General features: G+C 52.9%; 2 protein-coding genes across 4 annotated transcripts in view; one reads left to right on the top strand and one right to left on the bottom strand.

The window, feature by feature from the left end:
• MAPK8IP1 (mitogen-activated protein kinase 8 interacting protein 1) overlaps positions 1 to 22,775 on the top strand; it is a 31,043-nt gene extending 8,268 nt beyond the window's left edge. The window contains exons 2-13 of one of the 3 annotated variants that reach the window (XR_008912732.1): positions 10,057 to 10,162; positions 12,454 to 12,876; positions 14,721 to 14,802; positions 15,113 to 15,985; positions 16,085 to 16,160; positions 16,376 to 16,548; positions 16,745 to 16,854; positions 17,019 to 17,135; positions 17,383 to 17,453; positions 17,542 to 17,640; positions 17,723 to 19,357; positions 20,329 to 22,775. Coding sequence is in view for 2 of the 3 variants with exons in the window: in XM_056801882.1 (XP_056657860.1) it covers positions 8,891 to 8,961; positions 10,057 to 10,162; positions 12,454 to 12,876; positions 14,721 to 14,802; positions 15,113 to 15,985; positions 16,085 to 16,160; positions 16,376 to 16,548; positions 16,745 to 16,854; positions 17,019 to 17,135; positions 17,383 to 17,453; positions 17,542 to 17,640; positions 17,723 to 17,795 (2,274 nt within the window). In the remaining variant the exon portion in view is untranslated. Of the gene's footprint in view, positions 1 to 8,655; positions 8,962 to 10,056; positions 10,163 to 12,453; positions 12,877 to 14,720; positions 14,803 to 15,112; positions 15,986 to 16,084; positions 16,161 to 16,375; positions 16,549 to 16,744; positions 16,855 to 17,018; positions 17,136 to 17,382; positions 17,454 to 17,541; positions 17,641 to 17,722 lie in introns of those variants that run through there. The other 2 variants (XM_056801882.1, XM_056801881.1) reach the window with 2 other exon arrangements.
• Positions 18,430 to 19,183, bottom strand: FREY1 (Frey regulator of sperm-oocyte fusion 1). Its single transcript, XM_001369082.4, has 3 exons — positions 19,051 to 19,183; positions 18,829 to 18,893; positions 18,430 to 18,584 (listed from the first exon to the last, which is right to left on the bottom strand). Exons 1-3 carry the CDS (start codon positions 19,134 to 19,136, stop codon positions 18,463 to 18,465), a joined length of 273 nt encoding a protein of 90 aa, XP_001369119.3. The 5' UTR covers positions 19,137 to 19,183; the 3' UTR covers positions 18,430 to 18,462.
• Positions 22,776 to 24,601: the final 1,826 nt, after the last annotated feature.

Here is a 24,601-nt window from a genome sequence, read left to right as displayed (position 1 = left end):
TTGTCCTTTGCTTGAGAATAGTGTTTTTTTCTCCTGGATCCCTGCTGAATGTTCAGGGACGTTGTATTGGCACTAATGGAGAAGTCCATTACGTTCGATTATACCACAGTGTATCAGTCTCTGTGTACAATGTTCTCCTGGTTCTGCTCCTCTCGCTCTGCATCACTTCCTGGAGGTTGTTCCAGTCTCCATGGAATTCCTCCACTTTATTATTCCTTTTAGCACAATAGTATTCCATCACCAACATATACCACAGTTTGTTCAGCCATTCCCCAATTGATGGGCATCCCCTCGTTTTCCAATTTTGGCCACCACAGAGAGCGCAGCTATGAATATTCTTGTACAAGTCTTTTTCCTTATTATCTCTTTGGGGTACAAACCCAGCAGTGCTATGGCTGGATCAAAGTGCAGACAGTCTTTTATTGCCCTTTGGGCATAGTTCCAAATTGCCCTCCAGAATGGTTGGATCCATTAGTATCATTTTCACCAATAATTAAATCTAGACAATCAACAGAATAATGAATCAAGGGCTGATTTATATTTTGTTGCTGATTTCGGAGCTTTAAATGTTTCCACTGAACATTTAACAATCAGCTCTCAAGAGGCAGTTTGAGCTGACTCTAGCATACCTTTGAGTCCAAGCCTGTTATTTCAGAGTTGATGGAATGAAGTCCTAAAGAGAATCTCCCAAGGCTTGTCCAACCAAATGACCCCTTCAAGACCAGTTCTTTGGGACACGGATGATACTGCCAGAAAGAACCTCGAGAACATAGCTAAAAAGTTCATGGAAGACCTTGGGGATACAGGTGGTGTTTCATCATTCTTGCCAGCTATCGAAGGCAAAGGACTTCAGAAGACCAAGGCAGACTCAGGGACAAATAGCAGGTTAAGAACACAACAGCTGAGAATTGGACTTGGATTTCTGGACCAAGCTTGGAATGGAGGAATGACAGTCCCCTGGCCAAGAATGGAGTGGACCTAACCAGAGCTCCTCAGGAGATGTTTGCTACTCTTGCACCTCTAATCAAATACACGAACCCACCCAGAACTCTTCCACAGAGCCCAAGCCATCATAATTGGTGCCTGAGAAAATGCAAAATTACCTGACTCAATAGATCTCCTGGTCCTGGATGCGCTAACCATGCCAGCTAGTCATCTTGCCCATAATCTTGCCCTCCTTTCCACTTCCTGATCTGGGCATAGTAATCACATTAATACTATTAACTCCAGAAGGGCATGTCAGCTGATTGTTCAGTGAATCAATTCACATTATCCTTGCAACTCCCCAGACTCTCTTCCCATAAGTGTGTGTGTGTGTGTGTGTGTGTGTGTGTGTGTGTGTGTGTGTGTGTGTGAGATATGGGCTGTATAATATACATTATAAATTGATGCTCAGTTGTATGGTACAGACTGTAAGTACATCATAGGAGCTGGACAGGATGCAGATGCCATCTAGTCCAAGTTAACGATGGACTCTCAGCATACCCATGACACACTTTTATTCTGCATGAGTAACCTTTTCATCAGTAATTAAATCTTGACCATCCACAAAATAATGAAACAAACTTATTTTTTATTACCATAAACATACACAATTTCTTTGACTATAAACACCCCATAAAAAGAAAAGAAAAAATCTAGACTTCTCTGGTCAAAAGAGTTGATGGAATGAAGTGCTAAAGAGAATCTCCCAAGGGTTGTCCAACCAAATGACCCCTTCAAGGCCAGTTCTTGGGGAAGGTCAAAAAAATTTACTCAGATTTTCCAGATCACTAGGGCTCTGTGCCCCTAACTCCTATGAGGTGGAAGGGATGTCTGTATTCATTTTTTTAAACCCTCACCTTCCATCTTAGAATCAGTACTGTGTATTGGTTCCAAGGCAGAAATGTGATAAGGACTAGGCAATGGGGGTTAAGTGACTTGCCCAGGGTCCCACAGCTAGGAAGTGTCTGAGGCCAGATTTGAACCTAGGACCTCCCATCTCTGGGCCTGACTCTCAAACCACCCAGCTGCCCCCTGTATTTATTTTTAAATAACCCTTACCTTCTGTCTTCCTACCAGTTCTAAGTCAGAAAAGAGGTCAGCGCTAAGCAATTGAGGTTAAGTTACTTACTTAGGGTTACATAACTATGAAACATCTGAGGCCAGATTTGAACCCAGTTCCTCCTGGCACTCTATCAACTATGCTTCCTAGTCTTCCCAGTGTACCTTATTATTTACCCCCTTGCCATGGATAAAAGGGGGGATTTCTGTGCTGGGGACAGGGGAGCATGTGACATCAGATTTAATGACATTCTTGTGTGAGGACATCCAGGGTATAGGTATGATGGGAAGAAGTTGGATAGTTGGAAGAGATAAAGATAAAAAGAAGAGTGCATAAATAGAAAGAAAATGAGATGAAGAATTTGGCCATCAGATGACCATCCTGGCATGAAGGCATGATACTGTAGTGCTGGAGGTCTACAGATAGCAAGTATCTACTGTAGAGTTCCTCTGCCCAAAGCAGCACAGCTAATAACTTCTTGACTTCCTTTAATTAATGCATCCTCCAAAAGGTAGAGGAGCCAACAGAGGGGAAAGTTCTCTTCTGGATTTAATTCTCACCAACAAGGAGGAGCTGTTGCATTGAAAATGATGGGAATATTGGGGAGAATTGACCAATCCACCTTCGAATTTGATAGAGAAAATCAGGAAGAGTCTGCCATGCACCCTATCATTGGGGACAGCAGATTTCAGAGGGTCCTTCGGAAAACATCATAGGAAGGAAGGGAAGCTCTCACAAGTAAAATTCTAAAGTAAATACAAAAGATAACAATAAAAAATCATTTTAAAATAATGAAATTATTGAAGACACCAAGGGAAATAACTGTAATGAGGAGGAAGAGGGAGCAGTGGACAGGAAATATGTTAGAAAAAGATGTGTAATATATGGCTCAGATCAGATTGCTTACCATCTCCAAGTAGGGGCAGGGAAGGGAGGGGAGAGGTCGGTTTGGATCTTATAATTTTGGAAACACTTCCACTGAAACTCATCACTACATGTAATTGGGAAAATAAAATATCTTTGAATTTAGAAAAAATACACATATGAGGGGCTGCTAGGTGGCTCAGTGGATGGAGAGTCAGGCTTGGAAACAGGAGGTTCTGGGTTCAAATCTGGACTCAGACACTTCCCAGCTGTGTGACCGTGGGCAAGTCACTTAGCCCCAATTACCTAGCCCTTACTGCTGTTCTGCCTTGGAACCAATATTTATATTGATTCCCAGACAGAAGGTAAGAGTTTTTTAAAAAGACATATAAAGATGGGAGCAAGAACGGGTAACAAATGGTAGCTAGAAAAATATGACATAGTCTTATAAAAATAGTACCAGGAGGGCAAAAGTTCAGAGTGAGCTAAGGCTGTTGAAATGAGCTAAGGACAACAGAAAATGCATTTTATCTATATTGAGGCAAAATGAAGAATCAAAGGAGAGATGAGACAACAACAGAACATTAATAGATGGGCACAATTGCTCAACTCATATTTTATTTCTTTGGGGGTTTTGTTGTTGTTGTTTTGTCAAAGATAATGCAGTTTGGACTTTAGAAAGTCCAAAAGAACAAAACTGATTAATTGGAAATTACCACCTAAGAGAAGTAAGAAAATAGTTAGGCAGCACCTAGCTGTCCTTAATGAGTTCAAGATGCCAAGCTCAGAGGAAAAATGGCAAATATAATTGTCTGTGACCTTTGAAAGACTGTGGATAAAGGTAGAGGAACATTGGAAAAGGGCAAAATACTAATTTTCAGGCATAAGAATTGAATTTGTAAATTATAGTCCAATGAACTTGACAATGATTCCTGGGAAAATTCTATAATGTATTATAAAAGGATGGCTAGTGGACCTCTAGAAAAAGGGGGAAGTGATCACACAAAGAGAACCTTGGCCAAATTCATCAAAGACATATCGTACCTAAAAGCTATTTTTCAATAGGTAAGTGATAAAAGGATATTTGTACTGATTTTTAGTACACAGTAATGAAAGAAAGAAAGGAAGGAAGGAAGGAAGGAAGGAAGGAAGGAAGAAAGAAAGGAAGGAAGAAAGAAAGGAAGGAAGAAAGAAAGAAAGGAAGAAAGAAAGAAAGAAAGAAAGAAAGAAAGAAAGAAAGAAAGAAAGAAAGAAAGAAAGAAAGAAAGAAAGAAAGAAAGAAAGAAAGAAAGAAAGAAAGAAAGAAAGAAAGAAAGAAAGAAAGAAAGAAAGAAAGAAAGAAAGAAAGAAAGAAAGAAAGAAAGAAAGAAAAAGAAAGAAAGAAAGAAAGAAAGAAAGAAAGAAAGAAAGAAAGAAAGAAAGAAAGAAAGAAAGAAAAAGGAAGGAAGGAAGGAATGAAGGAAGGAAGGAAGGAAGGAAGGAAGGAAGGAAGGAAGGAAGGAAGAAAAAGAGAGAAAGAGAAAGAAAAAGGGCTAGCGACAGTCATTCATATGAAAATATATTCCAAGTCACTAAGAAGAAGAGAAGTGCAGATTAGAACTCAGATCTCCCTTCAAATCCTTCAAATTGACAAAGATGATAAAAGATGAAAATAAGTCAATGTTGGAAGGACTGTGGGAAGACAGGCATAGGAATGCAGTTTGTGAAACTGTTCATTGGAAAACATTTTGGAACTATGAGAGAAAATGACTTAACTGTTCATACTTTTTAATACAGCAACCCATTATTGGATATCTATACTCCAAAGAGGTCAGTGACAAAAAGAAATATCCCAAAATATTCAGTGCCGCATTTCTGTAACATATAAGAAAAAAAACCAAGGTGTTCCTTGATTAGGGAGTGAATAAACAACTTTGGACATAGGGATACAATTCAATATTATTATTATGCCATAAGAAATTGTGAAAATGTTGAATTGAGGGGAAAATGGGAAGATTTATTTGAATCGATGTAAAGGATAGAAAGCAAAATTAAGATAACAACATACACAATGACTATAATAATTGATTATCCACTGCTTAGCACACAGTGCCTGGCATTTAATAAGTATTTAACAAGTGCTGGTTTACTTGAAATGAAAGAGAAATCTTAAGAGTGCAATGGCCAGTGGGTCTTAGTTCCAGAGGTTAGGTGAGAAAGCATGCTTTCCTTGTGTTGGCAGGGGTCAGGAATGACAATTTCCCAGAATTTGCCCATGCCCTCTGATAGAGGTGGTAACCAACTCTTTTTGTTATGAGGATTCATTGGGGGAAGGGAATTAATTGTGAAGGGACTGTGATAGTGAAAGCATAAAGCATCTATTAAACATTTAAAATAAACATTAAACATTTTTTAAGACAGGTCATGCCAGACTAATCTAATGTTAATTTTTGATTGGGTTATTAGACTGGTAGAAAAGTGGAGTGCTGTTCAAATAGATGTTAGTAATTCGTTGGGCAGCCTCTTGTGCTATTCTTGGGGCAGAGTCTGGGGTAAACATGCGTGGGGCAAACAACAGCATAGTTAAGTGAATTAGTAAGCAATTGAATTGTCAGACCCATAGCAGAGCTCTCCATAGTTTGCTGTCTAGTCCTTAGATCTTCAATGAAGTGCCCGGGGGAGCTGTCCTTGGTCCTGTATCATTTAACATTTTTGTCAATGACTGTGTTTATGAAATCTGAAGATGCTACAAAACTGGGAGAGGCAGCTAACATTTTGGAAGAGAATCAGGATCCAAATAAATCCCGATAGATGAGAACATTGAGCCAAATTTAATAAGATGAGATGTAAGTATATTATCATACTAGGGTGGGTGCAAAAAAATCAACAGCACAAATAAACGATGGGGGAGATGGTGCTAGGTAACAGTTCCTCTAAAAAGATCTGGAGGTTTTTTTTGGACTGTAAACTCCTTCATACATCTGAAGAAGCTAATTTGATATTAATCTCTCTCTCTCTCTCTTTTTTTAACTTTTACCTTCTGTTTTAGAATCAATACTGTGTCGTTCCCAAGGCAGAAGAGTGGTAAGGGCTAGGTGATGGGCAGTGAGTGACTTACCCACAGTCACACAGAAAGGAAGTGTCTGAGGTCAAATTTTGAACCCAGGACTGTCTCTAGGCTTGGCTCTCCATTCACTGAGTCACTTGCCTGCCCAGAGAGTAATCTCTGTTAAGAGAAATTTAGGGGGGCAGCTGGGTAGCTCAGTGGATTGAGAGTCAGACCCAATGATGGGAGGTCCTGAGTTCCAATGTGGCCTCAGACACTTCCCAGCTGGGTGACCCTGGGCAAGTCACTTAACCCCCTTGCCTAGCCCTGACCACTTTTCTGCCTTGGAACCAACCAATATGCAGTATTGATTCCAAAATGGAAGGTAAGGGTTTAAAAAGAGAGAGAGAGATTTAGGTTCAGGACAAGGGAAGTAAATGAGAATCCTGATGCACTTGTTGGCTCTGGTCAGCCCACTTCTGAGGTATTGTGGTCTGATCTGATCTCTATAGACTGGAGAGAGTCCAGAGGAGGGTGACCAGGATGGAGAAGGGCCTTCCCAACCATGCCAAATGGGAATTTGTTCAAGGCACTGAGGGTGAGGGGGAACATGAAGGCTGTCTTTGAGTATCTGAAGGGCAGTCATGTAGAATAAAGGTGAGACTTGTTCTGCTTGGCCTCCAAAGGCAGAACCAGAAGTGGGTCAAAGAGACCAGTTTAGGCTGGATGCCAGGACAAACTTCCCAGCCATTGGAGCTGTCCAGACGTGAAGAGCCGCCTTTGGTCCTGTTGTTTCTACTCAATTGAGGTCTTTGAGCAAAGGCTGGATGGCTGTCATTGACGACATAGAGATGGTTCCTGTTCTGCTCTTGGTTGACCAAGATGGCTGAAGCCTGGCAGTCCCTGTTTTGTGAGCTTTCTGAGCCTCTGCCCAACTCTGTCTTCATACAACTCCTAATTTTAACTAAACCCGCAGGTGTGCTTTTCTGAACTTGTGGGGTCTTTACTATTGGTATTTTGGTCTCCAAGTACATGTCTGCATCCCTAAAATAGCAGCTAGATAGAGTACAGCAGTGAATAGAGCTCTGGACCTGGAGTCGGGAGGAGCTGAGTTCAAATACTGCCTCAAACACTTACTAGACGGGTGACCCTAATTGCTGCCTGCCTCAGTTTCCTCATTTGTAAAATGTAGATCATAATTGCACTTTGTTGTGAGGATCATCAAATGAAATAATATTTGTTAAGTGATTTGCAAACCTTAAGAGCATGATATAAATGCTAGCTGTTAAATAAGGAAAGTGTGGAAGGCGCTGAAAGGCCAGGAAGCATCAGAGAGGGCAGCATCTGCTTACAGCCTCCTGTTTCTGTGGCCATATCTGGACCATCTCATCGAGGCTCTGCTTTGAAACACTAGAAAGCAATTCCTTTTCCTATTTACAAGGGACTCACTTAATTATTTGAGCATGCAGAATGCCTGCTCTTGACCCAGAGGTTCATGGACAAGCAATCCTTTATTAAGGGTTTACCATGTGCCAAGGACTGGGCTAAGTGCTGGAGGTAAAGCCAGTCCCTGCCCTCAAGGAGCTCACCCTCTAAGGCACATACATACACACAGAGTACAGGCAGGAACAAGGCAAAAGGGGAAGAGGAGACTGTGGACGGGGAGTTCACGGTGATGCTGGGATGAGCTGGTACAAACAGCTGCTGCAGCTCCTCGAACACATGTCAAAATTCAAATTTCCCTCCTTTCCCACCCAACTTGACCCTCTTCCCCAGGATTCTGAAGAGGCATTTCCCAACTGCTGCTGGGTATTCCCACCCTAGAATGGAAAGGAGGACTAATCACAGGATTTAGAACTAGAAGGACTTTGGGGGCCACTCAGTGGTTAGAGAGCCAGGTCTGGGTTCAAATCCAACCTCAGACATATCCTTAATCTCATTTGCCAGCCCTTCCTGCTCTTCTGCCTCGAAACTGATAGGCAGTGCTGACTCTTAGACAGAAGGTAAAGATTAAAAAGAAAAAGGGTGGTGGGAACTAGAGGGACTTTAGAGCTCCATTTGAGAGATGAGGAAACTGAGGACCCAGAACCTAGGCCAGGGCTCTTATCTAAATCCAAGACTTCTCTGGGTTTGTGCTCCCCAAAGCTCTACCAAGAGGTCTCTCACCTCATTCCAAGTGGCTACAGAGTCGAGGGAGCTGAGAAAGGGCACATGACCCACATTTCTTTTACAAAGTACTTTCTATACAATCCCCTTGTGAAGCAAGGCACAGAATGATTAGCATTCCCATTTTATAGATGACTAAGCTGAGGCTCTGAGGCTCCTTGCTCCCTGGCCAGCCCCCCCCCCCATCACTCCCTCCCTGCATCAGTCTGGAAAGGGCCCCAATCCCCCCATTTTACAGAAGAGAACACTGAGGCTCTTTGGAGCCGTGCCCTTGGACCCCACCTGCAGTGCCACCTCTGGGTGCCCCTATGCTGCATCTGCAGGGAGGGGAGCAGCAGCCGGGCAGCAGGGAGAGCATCCTGGAGAAAGGCTTTGTCAGCAGGGGGTGGGAGCTCCGGCCGGAGCCCTCCGGGGAAGGGAGGCTGGGCCCTGGCCCCCACGGGCGCAGGGAGGACAGGTGGAGCCATTGCCATCGATTGAAGTAACCTGACTCCGGGGGGAGGGGGGACCGGGATGCAGAGGGCCAGGGGGAGGGATCCGCAGCCTCCTCAGAGGGAAAGGCGGCCGGCCGAGGCGCACACAGCCGCTGCCTCTGCTCGCCCGGCCCATCTATTTTTAATGAACTCCTGGTAGCTGCTGCAGCGAGAGGCTGGTCCGGGCAGCGGGGGGAGGGGGGGAGAGGCCCAGGCCCTGCTCCGACCTCCAGCTCTCTGCTCCTCGACCCCCCTCCCTCCCGGGCATGAGGACACTGCTGTGTGGCCCCGAAGCCCCCGGGAAGGGGAGGCCTCCCCATGCCTCTGGTCATGGAGATGGAGTCAAGCCCAGACAATAACAGCTGGCTGGAAGATCAGTGGGAACGCTGGTAGGGAGATGGGGACGGGAGAGGGCGGTGGGAGGGGGAAACAGCCAGGCTCCCAGAACCCTCCTGGGAGTTGGGCCCTTGGTCCTGCTGACCATGCCTTCGTGCCCTTGGCCCAGTCACTGCCCTCCTCCAGGCCTAGCGTTTCTCTGACACCAATGGGTTGGTCCGAGTGACCTCTGGGGCCCATCCCAGCCAGCTCCTACTCGGAGCCCCTTCATGACCTTCAGGAGCCGCCTGCCCAGCTTGGCTATAAAATGTCCCTCCACTCCCTGAGCAGCACCGTGCCAGGCCCAAAGGGCCCAGAGCAGGAGAGGTTGGGGTCTGTGGGCATAAATGGAGGTCTGCGCCAGGGTGTGGCTGGCACCGCAGAGCCTGCTGCATTTGGGGGCGGGCAACATCGCAGGGGTCCAGGTGTGGCTTCCAAACCTCTCTGCCCCCCAGCTGCCCTCTAAAAATCCAAGTCTGCCACTGGGAAAGGGGCAGCCTCAGGGACCCCAGAGTCTTCTTGGTCCCCTGGACAGCTCCCCACCTCTTCTCTAGGCTCCCAAGGAGGGAAAGGGTCTGGGGTGGGGAATGACTAAGCTCAGACTCTCAGCCCTGGCAGGACTTAGGAGGGTCGAGGGGAGACCCTGGGGAGAAGAGGGGACCATCTCGGCTTTCCAGATCTGCCCACTTTGCTGTGACTGAGGATGGGCTTGTTCTGGAGGTGGTTCTCAGCTTCAGAGGCTTTTGTGACCCGGGCTCCGACCTTATCCTCTTTGTAGACTGCCCCCCATGCTCCACACCCCAAGGTAGGTGCATCGTGCCATGCCCTGCTTCCTTTCCTCAGCACTTGGCAAAGATGCTGCTCCGGCACCTCCCACAAGGGCCTCCTCCAGACCCTGAGGCCTCGCTTTGGGACCAGGGACAAGTAGGAAGGCCTTGAAGAGCCCCCATCTGTGTTGAGTCTAAGGCTCAGTCCTCTCTATCTTCAGGAGCCAGATGCCCAGTTTCTGCATTGGCACGGGCACTCCTTCGGGAGCACCCATACTTGGCCCCTTGGGTTCCAGGGCCCTGGACTAGCCCAAGGTAACCCTGGGTCCTTGTCTCTGCCAGGCTCACCCATGATATCAGCCTAGAGGAATTCGAGGATGAGGACCTCTCCGAGATCACAGATGAGTGTGGCATCAGCCTGCATTGCAAGGACACCTTATCCTTACGGGTAGGTACAGCACCAGGGAAAGGCTGTTGGGGAGGGGGCAGAGGAATGCCAGAGAAGACAGGGAGGTCCAGAAAGGGCTGGTGGAGAAGCAGTTTGGAGGAGGAGAGTATGGAATCCGAGGAGTGGGTTCCTGGAGTCTCTGCGAGCCAATCACCAGGGATCAAAGCAGGACCTGAGATAACTGGTTACAACTTGGGGGACTGAGGATCCCCCAGAGGGATTTGGAATGCAGGCAGGAAAGAGGCAAACCCTGAACCCCTAAAATGAGGCCTATCCAAGAATATCTCCAACAGCAGGGGAGGGTGGAGTTCATCCCACTCTGGGGCAGCAGAACCAGCCAGAGGCTCTAAAAATAGCCCCACTTTGCTCTGTGGCCAGGGATGATTTCAGCCAGGGTGCTCGAGCTGGGCTCCTCCCCTTGGCTTGGCCAGAGGGTCCTGGGCTGGGCAGAATCCTCTCTCCCAAGCCACTTCCAGGACGCTCCTGCTCTGGCCAGGGGCTGCTTGCCCATTGAGGGCTGAGGTTGCCAGGGAGATAGATGGAGCTCTCTCCAAAGTCTTCCAGGGCTTTGGAGTGTTTGCAGCTCAGTTTGTCCCCTCTGCTTCCCCCTGATGGGGCCCAGCCCCAGAATCTGAGGAATGAGGCTGGCCAAGGAGGGGGTACCCATCGGGAGGAAATATGGGCAAAGTGGAGAGGCTCCCTTTTCCCTGTGGCCAAAGGCTCCTCTCTTCCCCAAGTCCTCTCTCCAGCCCCCTTTCACGAGGGAAGAAGGTCCTGGGGCAAGAAAGAGACAGGCAGGGTCTCTGCTACACAGGAGACTCTTCCCCCAGGGAGGGCTGATGGTCCTGAGATTTTTTCAGCTAGAAGCCCTCATCCCAAAGAAAAAACTCCCTAGGAAACAGGCTGTGCCCAGGAGGAGGGTAGCGAAGCTGGAGGCAATAATTAGAATAACAACGGGGGCCCTCACAAAGAGCTGGCTCACAAGACCTCCAAGGAATGCCCCCAATATTGGGCCCCTGCTGCCCACAAGCCAAAGCCCAGCCTGTCCCTTCGGCTGAACAAAGGTTCCAGGCTGCAAGAGAATCTTAGGGTGGAAGGGCCTGAGAGCTCTGGGGCTATGGAGGCTGAGGAGGATCGGGGATGCCTGGCAGCCCCTCCAGCCCAGCCCAGCCGACTGTGCCAGATTTCCTCTTCATGTCCCCCATGACTTCAGCTCGGAATCCCCCCCACTCTCCAGAGCCTGCCACTTTAGCCCTTCACTACTCTACCTGGACGGTCCCCCCCATCTCAGAGCTCCCCTCTTTCCTCTTGGAACCCCTCCATCCCCTCAGCTTCATCCCCCATCTGCCCCTATTCTCGTCCCCTTAGCCCCCCCCCATTTTGTCCCTTTGCTCTTATCTCATAGCCCCCTCTTTCCCCTCAGCCCCGCCTCTATCTCCCTAGCCCTCATCCCAAAGCGCCCCTTTATTCCTTCGCAACCCCCATCTGGCTCCTCACTCTCTTCCTCTCCCCCAGTGGCTAGAGCTGTATGTGCATTTGTAGCCTCAGAGACCCGAGTTCGAGTTTTACCTCAGAACTTTTTTGGCTGGATAACCCTGGCCACATCACTCTGCACCTCAGGTCCCTACCCACCCCGCGCCTTCCCCCGGGTGTGGTGAAGATGCGCCTCTTAGCGCTTTATTACCACCTGGGCTCTTATTATTGTGGAATTGTGTACTCCTTGCCGGGTCCTTTCCCACCCTAGCCAACTGCGCAGGCGCGGACTGCAGGCTTAGCCCGGCCCGCCAGGGGGCAGCTCCGGCCTCTTCCGCCATCTTCTCAGCTGTAGCTCCGACCCCTCCCCTGTCCCTACCCTGTGGGACCGGTTCCTGCAGCAACCTCCCGAGGGCCCCCACGTCTCCCTGGAAACATGGATGACCTCACTCCCCCACTCGGTTTACCGCCCGGGTGAGGTCATCGGCTGTTGCCATGAAAACGAGGGGGCGTACGGGAAGGGGGTTTGGCGGGCCGGGAGAGGAGGGTGGGGAAGGATGAATGGGAGCGGGTGGCGATTGGCGCGGGCCTGGGCGCGGGCGAACTTGGAGTATAGCGGCAGGCAGGGCGATCCCCGCCGCCGAGAACGAAGAGGGCTTGGCTGGCGCTCTCCCCAGCGCAGTGACAAGTGGACTCGTCCACGGGTGCGAGGGGATTGGCTGCTGAGGCTTGGTCACGCCCCTCATCAAGGCCACGCCCCGGTCAGCCTCCTGGTCCCGCCCCTACTGACGCCCCTCCCCCTGCCTGCTGGCCCCCAGCCCCAGCGCAGCGGACTCGGGCCGGGAGGCGGCGGCGGCTGCGGCGGCGGCGGCGGCGGGGGTGCGGGCAGCCGGCTGCAGGCCGAGATGCTGCAGATGGACCTGATCGACGCGGCGGGGGACACGCCCGGAGCCGAGGAAGAGGAGGATGACGACGAGGACGAGGACGAGGACGAGGACCAAGAGCGGCGGGGGCGGCCCCGGGGCCCCGGGCAACAGCCGCAGCAGCAACAGCCGCCACCACTGCAGCCGCAGCCCCCGCAGCAGCAGCAGCAGCAGCCCCAACAGCGCGGTTCCGGGGGCGGCGGGGGCCCTGCGCCGGAGCCGGGCCAGGACACAGCGCAACGAGGCCTTGGCGGGGACACTTACCGGCCCAAGCGGCCCACCACCCTCAACCTCTTCCCGCAGGTGCCACGGACACAGGTGAGGCCCCGGCCGGGTGGGGGGGGGGGAGTGAGGGGGAAGAGGGGAAGGCCTTGCTCCTGCCACTTGCCCAGCATCAGCATCATCCCAGCCTGCATCCTTCCAGGCCCTCCCATCAGCACCATCCCAGCCTTCCTTCTCATCCCAGCATCTCTATCATATCATCTCAGACCTCTTCATTGACCCAAGCCCCATATATCTTCCTACCCCCTGTCTTCACAGGACCCATTAACTCACTCATCACCTGAGACCCCACCCCCACCCCCATGTCAGCCCCTGGTCATCTCTGCCTTATTTTAGTCTCATTCCATCCATTTCCACAGTAGTCCTCTGTCTAATCTCATCTTCATCCCTTCCCATCATCTCTGTTGTCTTCTTAGGTCATTCCCTTGCTTGTAGCATGATTCCTCCATCTCACCCATACAGATACTGGCTCACTGTCCTCACAAGGAGGGGGGAGAGGAAGGAGCTGTGGGGGGAGAGGAAGTTGGAGAAGAGGGTTTGGGGAGGGAAGTTTAGAAGAATGAGGGAAAGAAAGGCTTGAGGGGAAAGGCAAGGAAGGAGTTGATTTGGGGGAAATTCAAGACTAAGAAGAAAGGGGACATTTTGAGGCTTGATAGGAATGGAAGAAAGGCAGGGAAGGAACTGAGATGGGGAGAACTGAAGAAAGTGAGAATTAGTGTTGGGGTCTGAGAACTGAAGGACTTCTGAGGTCCCTTCTGAGTCTAGGAGAGTTGGAGTGATGGGGAAGGATGTTCTGAGAGCAGAGAGAAGAGAGGGTGAGGAAGGGAGTCATTCATGCTGATGGTGAGCTAGAGTTGGGGAAGGGAGAGAGGCTTAGGGGGATGAGGTCCTGGTAGAAAGATGGGCATAGAACCCAACATGTGCTGGGCTGGCCAGCATGAGGAGGAAGCAAAGCTAGAAGCTGGAAGTCTGTGAGTGGGGCAGGTGTCAGGAGTGGGGCAGGCTGGTTGGCTTTAAAGGATGGTACCCATTGATGGAAAAGGAAGGACTAGGACCAGAGGGGCCTGATAAGGCTGCTTGATGCTAAGGAGGTCTGGGTGGGCGAGGATTGTCCACTTGGGGATGGTACCTAGAGACCAACTAGGGGAAGGCCTGGTTGCAGAGAAGGTGGGCTCAGGAAATTGGGGAGGAAGGATGAAGCTGATGCCATAGGGAATGGGCTGGGGGGGTCTAGTTCCTTTCCCAGGCTCTTCTGATGGTGGATGAGGATGACTGTGAGCCGCTGGAATGGGGCCCGAGGACGAGGGCACTTAAATGTTCATTGTGGGCAAACAGAGGAGTTCTGGAATGTCAGTGGGGGTGGAGAGGGCTGAGGGCCTATGAGAGAGCATGGACAGGACAGGAGATTTAGGCAGGAGAGCAGCTGACAGTTACAAAGCCTCTTCCATCATTTCTCAGTCATGTGCTGCTGTGGTAAGAAATTCCAGAGAGGAGGAGGAGGCTCATAGGGTCCTACATTTAGAACTGGAAAGGGCCTTAGAGAGCATGGTAGATGGGGTAGGTGGGCTGGGGGATGGAAGGCCTGAAGAGGGGAGGAGAGTGGGATTGTTCTGTGAATGAGTCACCTGGATGATTCATCCATTGATGCTGAAGCCCCTTTCTCCAGAAGTCACCAAGACCAACCAACATTGCTGAGAGGGGGCTGGGCCCTAGCGGAGCTCAGGAGGGAGGCTGAGGGTCAGGCATCCCTAGGATGTGTGGGACGTGGGTTACAGGCCAAATTGCCTGGGGAGGGTGGGCAGGAAGGCAGGGCCAGGGCCTCCCTGTGCCGGGCACGGTCAACAACTCCAGCCACAAGGGTGCATTGTTCCCGGACACAGGACACCCTGAATAACAACTCCCTGGGCAAAAAGCACAGCTGGCAGGAGCGAGTATCCAGGTCCTCTTCCCCGCTGAAGACAGGTGAGTGAGGACCCAGAACCTCCTGGCCCTGCTTTGGGGCATGCCCCTCCTTTGACTCATCAGCCCCCAAAGTGTGCTCCCATCCCCCACCCAGCTGGGGGCTGAGGTCAGCCTATTGCCTATGTCAGCTGCCCAGTCCCGGAGCGCACTGTGGGCGCAGGGCCAAGGAACACTGGCTCCTGCCTGGGTCGAAATGCTTCACGGAAGGCCAGAGGAGGGCTGGGTAGTCGACCACACCCTGAGGTGGCATCTGGGAGCCTTCAGGATTGCTGCTCCCCCAACAGCCGTCTCCTTCCCCCCATCCCCGCAGGCGATCAGACCCCTCCGCATGAGCACGTGTGCCTGAGTGACGAGCTCCCCCAGCAGAACAGTCCTGCCCCCACCAAGGACCGGGGCACCTCCACCGACAGCCCCTGCCGCCGAAGCGCTGCCACACAGATGGCGCCCCCGGGAGGCGGCCCCCCAGCCTCTCGGGGCTCGGACAAGGCCCCGGCTCCGGCTGGAGGCCGGGCCCACCCGCACCGGGACCGGATTCACTACCAGACAGACGTGCGGCTAGAAGCCACCGAGGAGATCTACTTGACCCCGGTGCAACGGCCCCCCGACCCCCCAGAGGCTCCAGCGGCCTTCCTCCCCCCGACCGAGAGCCGCATGTCGGTCAGCTCGGACCCTGACCCCAACAGCTACCCGGCGGCCCCCGGCCGGCCCCACCCCTCCATCAGCGAGGAGGAGGAGGAGGAGGAAGAAGAGGAAGAGGAGAGGGGGGGCTGTGACTGCCTGTCATCCCCCGAGAGGGGGGAGCCCCCCGGGGGCGGAGGCGGGGGCGGGGGCTGGACGGCCAGCCACGGGGAGCTGCCCCGGGCCTCGCTGAGCTCGGACACCAGCGCGCTGTCCTACGACTCTGTCAAGTACACGCTGGTGGTGGACGAGCACGCGCAGTTGGAGCTGGTGAGCCTCCGCCAGTGCTACTCGGGCTATAGCGACGACAGCGACTCGGCTACAGTCTACGACAACTGTGTCTCATCCCCCTACGAGTCGGCCATCGGCGAAGAGTACGAGGAGGCCGCCCGACCGCGGCCCGCCGCTGTCTGCCTCTCCGACGACTCTACGCCCGATGGCCCGGATGTGCACTTCTCCAAGAAGTTCCTCAACGTCTTCATGAGCGGCCGCTCCCGCTCCTCCAGTGAGTAGGGGAGGGGCTGGGGGCTGGGAGGGGGGAGCGGCCCCCCAGGAAGCCGGCACCTCCAAGGCCAAGCCCCCTCCCTCCCTCCCGCCCTCCCAGGCGCAGAGTCCTTCGGGCTGTTCTCTTGTACCATCAACGGGGAGGAGCAGGAGCAGACACATCGGGCCGTGTTCAGGTGAGGGCCCGCGAGAGGGAGCAGATGGAGGCTCCCCTCAGCCCCTTCCTCCTGGGGGCTCCCCAGCAAGGCCGGGGCATTGGAGTATAGAGCGGGGAGGAGGGAGCGGTGGGGGGCGCCCCATCAGCACCTCGGGCAGCTCCCCAGCCGGGCGCGCCCTGGAGCACCGAGCTGGCCTGCAGTGAGGGCCTCGGTGACTTCCTGGTTTGGAGCAGGTTTGTGCCTCGGCATGAGGACGAGCTGGAACTGGAGGTGGACGACCCGCTGCTGGTGGAGCTGCAGGCGGACGACTACTGGTACGAGGCCTATAACATGCGCACGGGTGCTCGAGGAGCCTTCCCTGCCTACTACGCCATCGAGGTCACCAAGGAGCCAGAGACCGTGGCAGGTATCCCTCCGCGGCGGCCCATCCCGATCCATCCGCCCCGCCGGCCCTCAGCTCGTCAATCCCGTCCGAGTTCCGCCCCTGGTCGCCGTGTAGCTGGCGAGACGCTTTGCCCTTCCGTGCCTCCGTGTCCCCGCTGGACAGAGCAGGGTCACCGGCTCCTCCTCAGCTCCGCCCTGACCCCACTTTTGCCTTCCAGCCCTGGCCAAAAACAGCGACTGGGTGGACGAGTTCCGGGTGAAGTTCCTGGGTTCTGTCCAGGTCCCGTACCACAAGGGCAATGATGTTCTCTGCGCCGCTATGCAAAAGGTACCGGGGCTGCCTCCCCCTGCCTGCCGGCGGAGCTCTCCTCGGCCTCCCTGCCCCCAAGCCCCCGGGCAAAGGAAGAGGCTCGTCCGAGGCCTCGGGCCAGGGGGGCGGGGTGAGGGCCAGCGAGCCTCCCCGGCCCCCCTCACCCGGCCCCTGCCCTGCAGATTGCCACCACCCGCCGGCTCACGGTGCACTTTAACCCGCCCTCCAGCTGTGTCCTTGAGATCAACGTTCGCGGAGTAAAGATCGTGGTCAAGGCCGAAGACTCCCAGGAGCACAAGGTGATGCCCCCGCGCCGGCCTGGGCTGAGCCCCTTCTCCAGCGCCTCCATAAAATGGGCTTCAGCTCTGGTCCATCTCACATCACTGGGGCATCCCGCGGGCATCCCCCCGGCTGCCAGGAGGTCCTTACTGGACTCTCCCAGGGAGGCCGAATCCTAGCTCTGCCCCGGCCAGGTGGAGGCCCCCCTGGAGCCCCCCAGCCCTGGGCTGTGGGGGTGGCCGCCCCACAAGCTTCCTTTCTCCGCAGGGGAACAAATGCAGCCACTTCTTCCAGCTGAAGAACATCTCTTTCTGTGGGTACCACCCGAAGAACAACAAGTGAGTGGCCCGCCCAGGGGAGGCTCTGGCCCCAGTGGGGAAGGCCCAGCCCGGGCTCGGGCCCTCACCGCCCCCTCTGCCCCCTCAGGTACTTCGGGTTCATCACCAAACACCCCGCCGACCACCGGTTTGCCTGCCACGTCTTTGTGTCGGAGGAATCCACCAAGGCTCTGGCTGAGTCTGTCGGGTGAGCCTGGCTGCCCTCCCGGCCCCTCCCCCGGCCCCTCCTGCCCCGCCCCGTCTAAGCCCCGCCTCTCCTCTGCCCCCAGGAGAGCGTTCCAGCAGTTCTACAAGCAGTTTGTGGAATACACGTGCCCCACCGAGGACATCTACCTGGAGTAGCGGAGCCGCCCCCACCCTGCCCGCACGCAGCACCGGGGCAGCGGTCCGCGGCGACTCGCCTCTGCAGGAAGCCCTCCGGGACAGGCTCGGGGAGGGGGGAGGCCCGGCGGAGGGTGGGGGGCGTTGGGGGAGGGGGGCGGAGGGGCTGGGGGAGAGGCGATCGCAGTTTATTGTAAAATACAGGATTAGCTGATGCTACGGTCGATTGGGAGATGCTGCTTCAGAAGGCGGGAGGGACAGGGAAGAGGGACGAGGGACAGGCTTGGGGCCCTCCCCGGCCCTCGGCTAATGTCGGCTGCTGCCTGTGCCCGCCGCCCCGGCCCCCTGCCCTTTGCTCGGGGCCGGCTGATGCGGCAGGTAGAGCGGAGGCCCAGCGGGGCTCTCTGCAGACACCCGGAGCCCGCGGGGCACACAAGGCATCCCCGGCTCTGGGCTGGCAGGGGAGCCAGGGGCCTCTTGTGTGGGCAGGACGACCCCCCCCCTCCCCATCCCGCTGCCACTGTATCCCGCCCGCCCGGTCCAAACTGGCAACCACGATTAAAGTGCCATTTCCTGTAGGGCCTGCTCTGTGTCTTGGCCGCGAGTGAGCGTGAGCGCGGACACCCCCTCCAGGAAGCTCGAGGCCCAGACCAGCTAGAGAGAATAATCACTTTATCAGGCCTTCCCGTCACTGAGGAGCATCGTAGTAATAGTCAGACAAATCTGGCCCGTCCCGCTTGCGCTTCTGGACTTTGGGGAGCAGGGGGAGGACCACGCGAGGGCCTGGGTGCTTGGGAAGGATCCCGTAATCTGGAGGGAGAGAAGGAGGTAAGGCCGGGCCTGGGGGCGCTTACAGGCCTTAGCGCCACAAGTCACCGTGGAGGCCCCCTTGGCCCAGGGTCCTCCCGGGAGATTCACACCCAGGACCTCTGACCCTGCTGCCTCAGAGAGAGGAGGAGGCAGGAAGGGGAAGGGAGCCTCCCTCCAGTGGTCCTTCTGCCTCTCCCTGGAGAAACCAGCCCCACATGACCCCAGAAGAGGCAGGAAGTCCTACCATCCATCAGGCCGTTGGGGAGCTCCATGGGCTCTAACTCTCCAGGAAGTGAGAGGGGCTGATACCTGTGAGGCAAAGGAGGAACGATGGGGAGCCGCCAGGGGCCCCCTCCCCTCCCACCTGGGACCTGGATCTGCTCTAAGTCTAGACTAAGCAGGCAGCCCAGGCTGGGCAGCCAGGGCCCAGGAGCCTGAGGGGTCTGAGAACAGGGCCCGGGGTTACCTCTGAGGCTGCGCATGTCCCGCGACCAGGACTAGGGCAAGGAGGAGGAGGCCCAGCCCCATCCTAGGGCCCAGGGACCCCGGCATGGTGCGGCAGGCTCCTTCCCGACTGGGATCCGTTAGCCCTTCTCCTAGGAGACACGGAATGCGCAGGGAGGGGCAGCAGCTCATAAAGGGGGGAGAGGGGGCCCCGCCCCCGCCTCATTCCGGCAGTTTGAGTTTCAGCGCCGCCCAACAGTTGGCCAGGCACCTTCTGGGGCCCTGTGAGTCTAGTGAGGCCGCCCGAATTGAGAGGGCTCCCAGGAGAGGTAGGACCTCCCCAGCAGTGCCGGCCCAGGCCCCGGGCTCCTGTGGGCCGGGCACTGTCGAGAGGCTTTTGCCCAGCACAGAGCCGGGGGCTTGGCCCTACAGAGATCCCAACGGGCACCCTGGAAGATGCCCCCATCCCGAGCGGTCCCTCCCCCTCCCCCGGGCCTGGGACCCCGGAGGCCACCGGCTCCCTTCTCTCCAGGCCAACGCCTGGTCCTTGTGGCCCGGCCTCCCCCCACCCTGGGGCGGGGGGGGGGAGACCAGAGAAGGTGTTGCCGCTCCTCCCAATCACCCCACCCTTGGGGGCTGGGGGGGGGTCGCGAGGGTAATTAGGAAGTCGCCACCCTCCAAGGGCACCTCCCGGCCCAAGTCACACAACGGCTCCTTGTGGCTCTGGAGAGGGCTGGCCCGAGTCTGCTCCCATTTCACACATGAGGAGAGTGGTTTGGAGAGTCCCACAGCTGGGTCAAGGGTGGAGCCTCTGGGAGGGCCTGCCCGGCACAGGACATCTTCAGGGGGGAAATCCCCACCCAGTCATCAGCAATGCCCTAGACAGGCGCCCACTTCTCTGTGGCCCAGGGGCACCCATAAAGGTTCAAAGATGGCCGGCTCCCACTGGAGCTAGGCCTGCACAGCACATCCCTCCAGTTGGGGGTTCAGTTTGTTGTGACGTGGACTCTCTGGCAATCTAGCCAAACCTGGGTTTCCAGGAAGTTAAAAAAAAATGTATAATGGAAGAAAATACTGGATTTCAGTTAGTAGTTGGCAGAATGTTTCTTTTTTGGCCATCTAAGATTTTATTTTCTTTTATTTTAACCCCCCATCTTCCATCTTGGAATCCATACTGGGTACTGATTCCAAGGCAGAAGAGGGGTAAGGGCTAGGCCATGGGGGTCAGGTGACTTGTCCAAGGTCACCCAGCTGGGACGTGTCTGAGGCTAGATTTGAACCCAGGACCTCCCGTCTCTAGGACCATCCAAGATTTGTAAAGACCCGCCAGTGGCTGAGCTATGGAATCCAGCGTGCTGGGCCCGCTAGGAAAACCTCGTCTGCATTCCCCTTTGGAGCCCTTTCAGCATCTTTTCCAAGGAGTACACTAGATTGGTTGAAAGTGAGTCTTGTCAGTCCTCTGCCCATTCTTGCCCCATTCGCAGGAGGCAGCGGATGCTACGCCACTAACCAACGGTGAGCAGGATAGAAATGGGCCTAGAAATCATAGCATGGGGGAAACAGAAGGCACAAGGCGATGGAGAGTGGCTTTGAAATACCAGAATTCATGGGGAAGAGAGCTCGAGAGGCCAGATTTCAGACCGGCCTATGGCAGCGATGGGGTGAGGCAGGCCCGTTCAAAGCCCCGTTGGTGGAGCTGTGTATTGGCCCAACCTTTCCAGAAAAGAATGGGTGATTTCATGAGGAGTCGATGGAGTACGTGCCCAGTGCCGGGCGGGTACTCCAAGGAAGACCAAAAAGGACCTCAAAGGAACATTCTGCGACAGCAAGAGGACCCGGAGAGCGTCTTTCACCTCCACTTTAGCCAAGCCAATGACCACAATGGCCCATAGTCCTAAGGGGCAAGGTGTCTCCTCTCCCTGGGCTGCCATGGTGGGCCCACCACCTTCCAAGAAACCCGGTGGCTCCCTATTACCTACAGGATTGAACATAAAATCCTGTCCGGCCTTCAGAACCCTTCATCATAACCTCCCTGTCTCTAGCTCCTTCCCATGTACTGTAAAAATTAAAATTAATGTATGACGATTAAAATATATTTTAATTATCAAGTCACAACTATAAAATGATCCTTTACAGTACTCTTCCTTCCATCTGGTGACCCTGGCACTCCTGACTTCAGGCCATTTCCCCTGGCTGTCCCTCAGACCTACAACACTCTCCCTCCTTATCTCTGCCTCCTCGCTGTGTCCTTCAAGGCCCACCTTCTACAGGAAGTCTTTCCTGTTCTCCTGTAATTCTAGTGCCTTCTCTGCATCTTCTCTCTCATTTATCCTGTGCAGAGATTAGACCAGCAGCTCCGTGAGAACGGGGGCTGTCTTCTGCCTTCCTTGGTACCCTTGGCACGAAGGAGGTGACGAATGGGTTTTGACTGACCCTTATGTGTCTTCTGTACACGAATTTAATGGAAAACGACCGCACCACAAAAACAAATGGATGTAGGAAACTCAGAGGCGTAGGACTCCCATGTAGTGACAGAGTGAAGAGGAACTCTGAGAACAGCCCTACTTGAGAACTCACAAGGAAGCAGAATAGCCAACATTTATGGAGCACCTACTAGGTACCAGCCACTGTGCCAAGCACTTCACAATGATCTCGTATGGTCCTCACAACAACCCTGGGAGGTGGTTAGTATCCCCACTTTTCAGATGAGGAAACTGAGGCAGAAGGTTGACTTGTCCAGGGTCGCACAGATAACAAGAGTCTGGGGATGAATTTGAACTCCAGGCCTGGCATTTTATTCACTACATCATCTGTCTCTTCTCAATAGAGATGTGGAGCCTACAAAGACACCTCCAATGAGGTTATGGCGTCACACGGCTTTGCCCAAATATATATTTCTTTGCTACGAGGAAGGTTTCAGCAGGGCAGGGGAAATACAAAAACAAGCTAGAATTAATTTTACAATTGTTTTAAGGTATGTAGATGTTGACTTACTCTTCTAAAAAGACCTCCACACATGGAGGGCTGCCCTGAAAAAGAAAGGAGCGAGTTCCCCACCACTGGAAGTGTTCAATCCGATGTTGGACAAGCACTCTTTGGAAATGTTAGATGACGGAATTGTGGGAACTGAGTGAACCGCACTGCCTCCATCTTGTGACTCGAGTTCTGGAATTGGCTCAATTCCCCTTCTATTCATTATGGGTCTAGTCCAGTTTCTTCTTGTGAGAAAATGCATTCAATGTGGGAATTGGAGGAAAATCCTATCGCATTGTTTGAACCTATCCCTGCGTGGCTGGAAAGCTGGAGCCTCTCTACCTGTTGCCTAGAGACCAGATTGCTTTAATGCTTATGACCTAGGTTATGCTGACCAGATCCAAAAACTGATGCAAGTTTTCTCGCAATTGTCTGTCTCGAATAACTCATGTCTTATCTGGAAACTGGCCTTGTACTGGTCAACCAGTTACAGTCTCCGGTTCCTTTGATTGAATACAGGCACTGGGTGTCTTTTTCTGATTTCAGGGAATTGGACCTGTTTGCTCTCTCTCTCCCAACTTCATATCTTTCCTCCAATTAGAAGTCAGATGACTTAATCTTGAATCCTGGTTTATATCCCGTCGTTTTCTTTTAGTTCCTTACAAATTTGTCTCCTTTGTATTTGGAGTCCAGTGCCAAGCTGAGGAGGCCTGGCCCCAATTTGTTACGCAATTGGCACGCCTTGCTTAATAAAGAGATGCTTGAAAGCTCCAACATTTTGTTTCTTCAGTTATTTCTGATATCATTTGTCATATGGAGAAGGGATTCATGCAGGCAGGACTTGAACTCGCCTTCTGGGGCCATTTGTGCCCTGCTGCCTCTTGGGGACATACCTCGGCTAAACACAACACTGGGACAGAACAGAAAAATAGAAGCCCCTTTTGTTTTGGCCACACTCTTCAAAGGGCATTCCAGGCCTCACTCTCAAATCCTAACTTGGCATGCCCAGCTATGAGGCAGTGTGGAGCAATGAAAGGTGCTGGACTCAAAACTGGGTCTTCGACATCGGCTGACCTGTGTAAAGCCTCCTTTCTCTGATCTGATTGTAGAGAGGTGGGCCTGCTGAGGCAGAGGGGTTTCCCTACCAGTGAAGGCCCAGGGCCTGCCCCTCTTGACTTTACATAGACTTACGGGTGTCCATAGAGTTCCTAGTCTCATTTTTGTCTTTTCATCAGTACCTAGAACAATGCCTGGCACACAGGGAGCAGATGTGGGTCTACTGAATTGAACCGAATGCTGACTGCTCTCATGCCCAAGTGGTCTTCCCCCAAGCCCCTAGGCATTTCACAAGAACTCTGCCTTCCTCCCAATTCGTGAATGTGCTTTCCTTATCCTTCTTTCCACCTTATTGAACTCTCCAGAAGATATTGCTGCGTCTTTCTGGGCTTGGTGCCTCCTTTTAAGTCCCTCGACAAATACACTGGACTCTGCCATCTTTATAAAGGAACTTCTTTTGAGGGTCACTCCATTACTGATGTCATCTGGTCCATGTTCCTTGTTGCTATGCCTTCTGTCTTCCAAGACATCCCTCCTCATTTCTTCAGGTCAGTTCCTAATTCAGTCTCTTTCCAACACAATCCTTGCCCTCTAGGCGACTTCAGTCCTCCTCAGTCAATTCCTTGACCACCTTAAACTCTCAAGGCCTCCAAATTCATTCCCACACATGGATGTCACCAGCACCTATAATTGTGCCATCTCCAACCCATATTTTAAACTCTGATAATAATCATTACTCCTCCTTACCTTCACCAAAACCTCCTCTCCTGTTCATGTGTAACTTTTCTGTCAGCAACAGATTGAAAGTTTACCAAGATGCTTGGCACCCCAAGGACCATGGAGTCTTTCCATCTGAGTCCCTAAAGAACAGGGATGCCTTGTCTGTCCGAGTTGCTCTTCTCAGCTCAAAGTAAGCACTAAATCCTTTGTCCATTTTCTTCACAGCCCTGACCTTAGGGTTGCCCACTTCAACTACAATGTCCTCAATTCCCTTGTCCTAAAAGGAATTCCTACTAGCTGCCTTCTCTGATCATACTTCCCAGGTGACTGGAAGAGTTGACGCCACCTAGCAGACTGGATCCACTGGTTTATCTAATCTCAACTGGACCTTTCCTGCTACACAGCAAAATCATCACTTGGCTCTAACTTGCTATTTCCTATCTTACTTCCCTGAGTAGTTCTCCAAATTTTCTTTTTTTCTCAAGCCTCCATCCTCCTCTTAGCAGATGTCCTAACCTCCTACTTTACTAAGAAAATAGATGCCATCTGACACGAGCTCCCTCTTCTACTCCCACCGCTGAGGCAAATGGACATTCTGCTTGCCAAGGCCTACCCCACTCCTCGTTGTCCCTTACTTTTTTCCTTTACCCATACCATTTCCCCTAGAGCCTGCCCTATTGATCATTTCCTCTCTCACCTTCAATACATGTTTGCTGAATCTTTCCTTGAAGTCTCTGAAGACATTTAGGTCTGTTTTAGTCTTAATAGCCCAAGTTAAGGCCTTGTGGACTTGTGCTTGCCATCTTCTTAAATGACTGATCTCC

Source organism: Monodelphis domestica, chromosome 6 (assembly GCF_027887165.1).
Source record: "Monodelphis domestica isolate mMonDom1 chromosome 6, mMonDom1.pri, whole genome shotgun sequence".
NCBI classification, from domain to species: domain Eukaryota; kingdom Metazoa; phylum Chordata; class Mammalia; order Didelphimorphia; family Didelphidae; genus Monodelphis; species Monodelphis domestica.
The sequence above is the reverse complement of the archived record's forward strand: the minus strand, read 5'-3'. Positions and strand labels throughout refer to the sequence as shown.

Excerpts from the sequence above, each read along its gene's own strand:
- FREY1 (XM_001369082.4), bottom strand. The coding sequence starts at position 19,136 with ATGCCGGGGTCCCTGGGCCCTAGGATGGGGCTGGGCCTCCTCCTCCTT. Across the intron at positions 18,894-19,050 it reads GGACATGCGCAGCCTCAGAG|GTATCAGCCCCTCTCACTTC; the intron begins GTAACCCCGGGC and ends TTTGCCTCACAG. Across the intron at positions 18,585-18,828 it reads CCCCAACGGCCTGATGGATG|ATTACGGGATCCTTCCCAAG; the intron begins GTAGGACTTCCT and ends CTCTCCCTCCAG.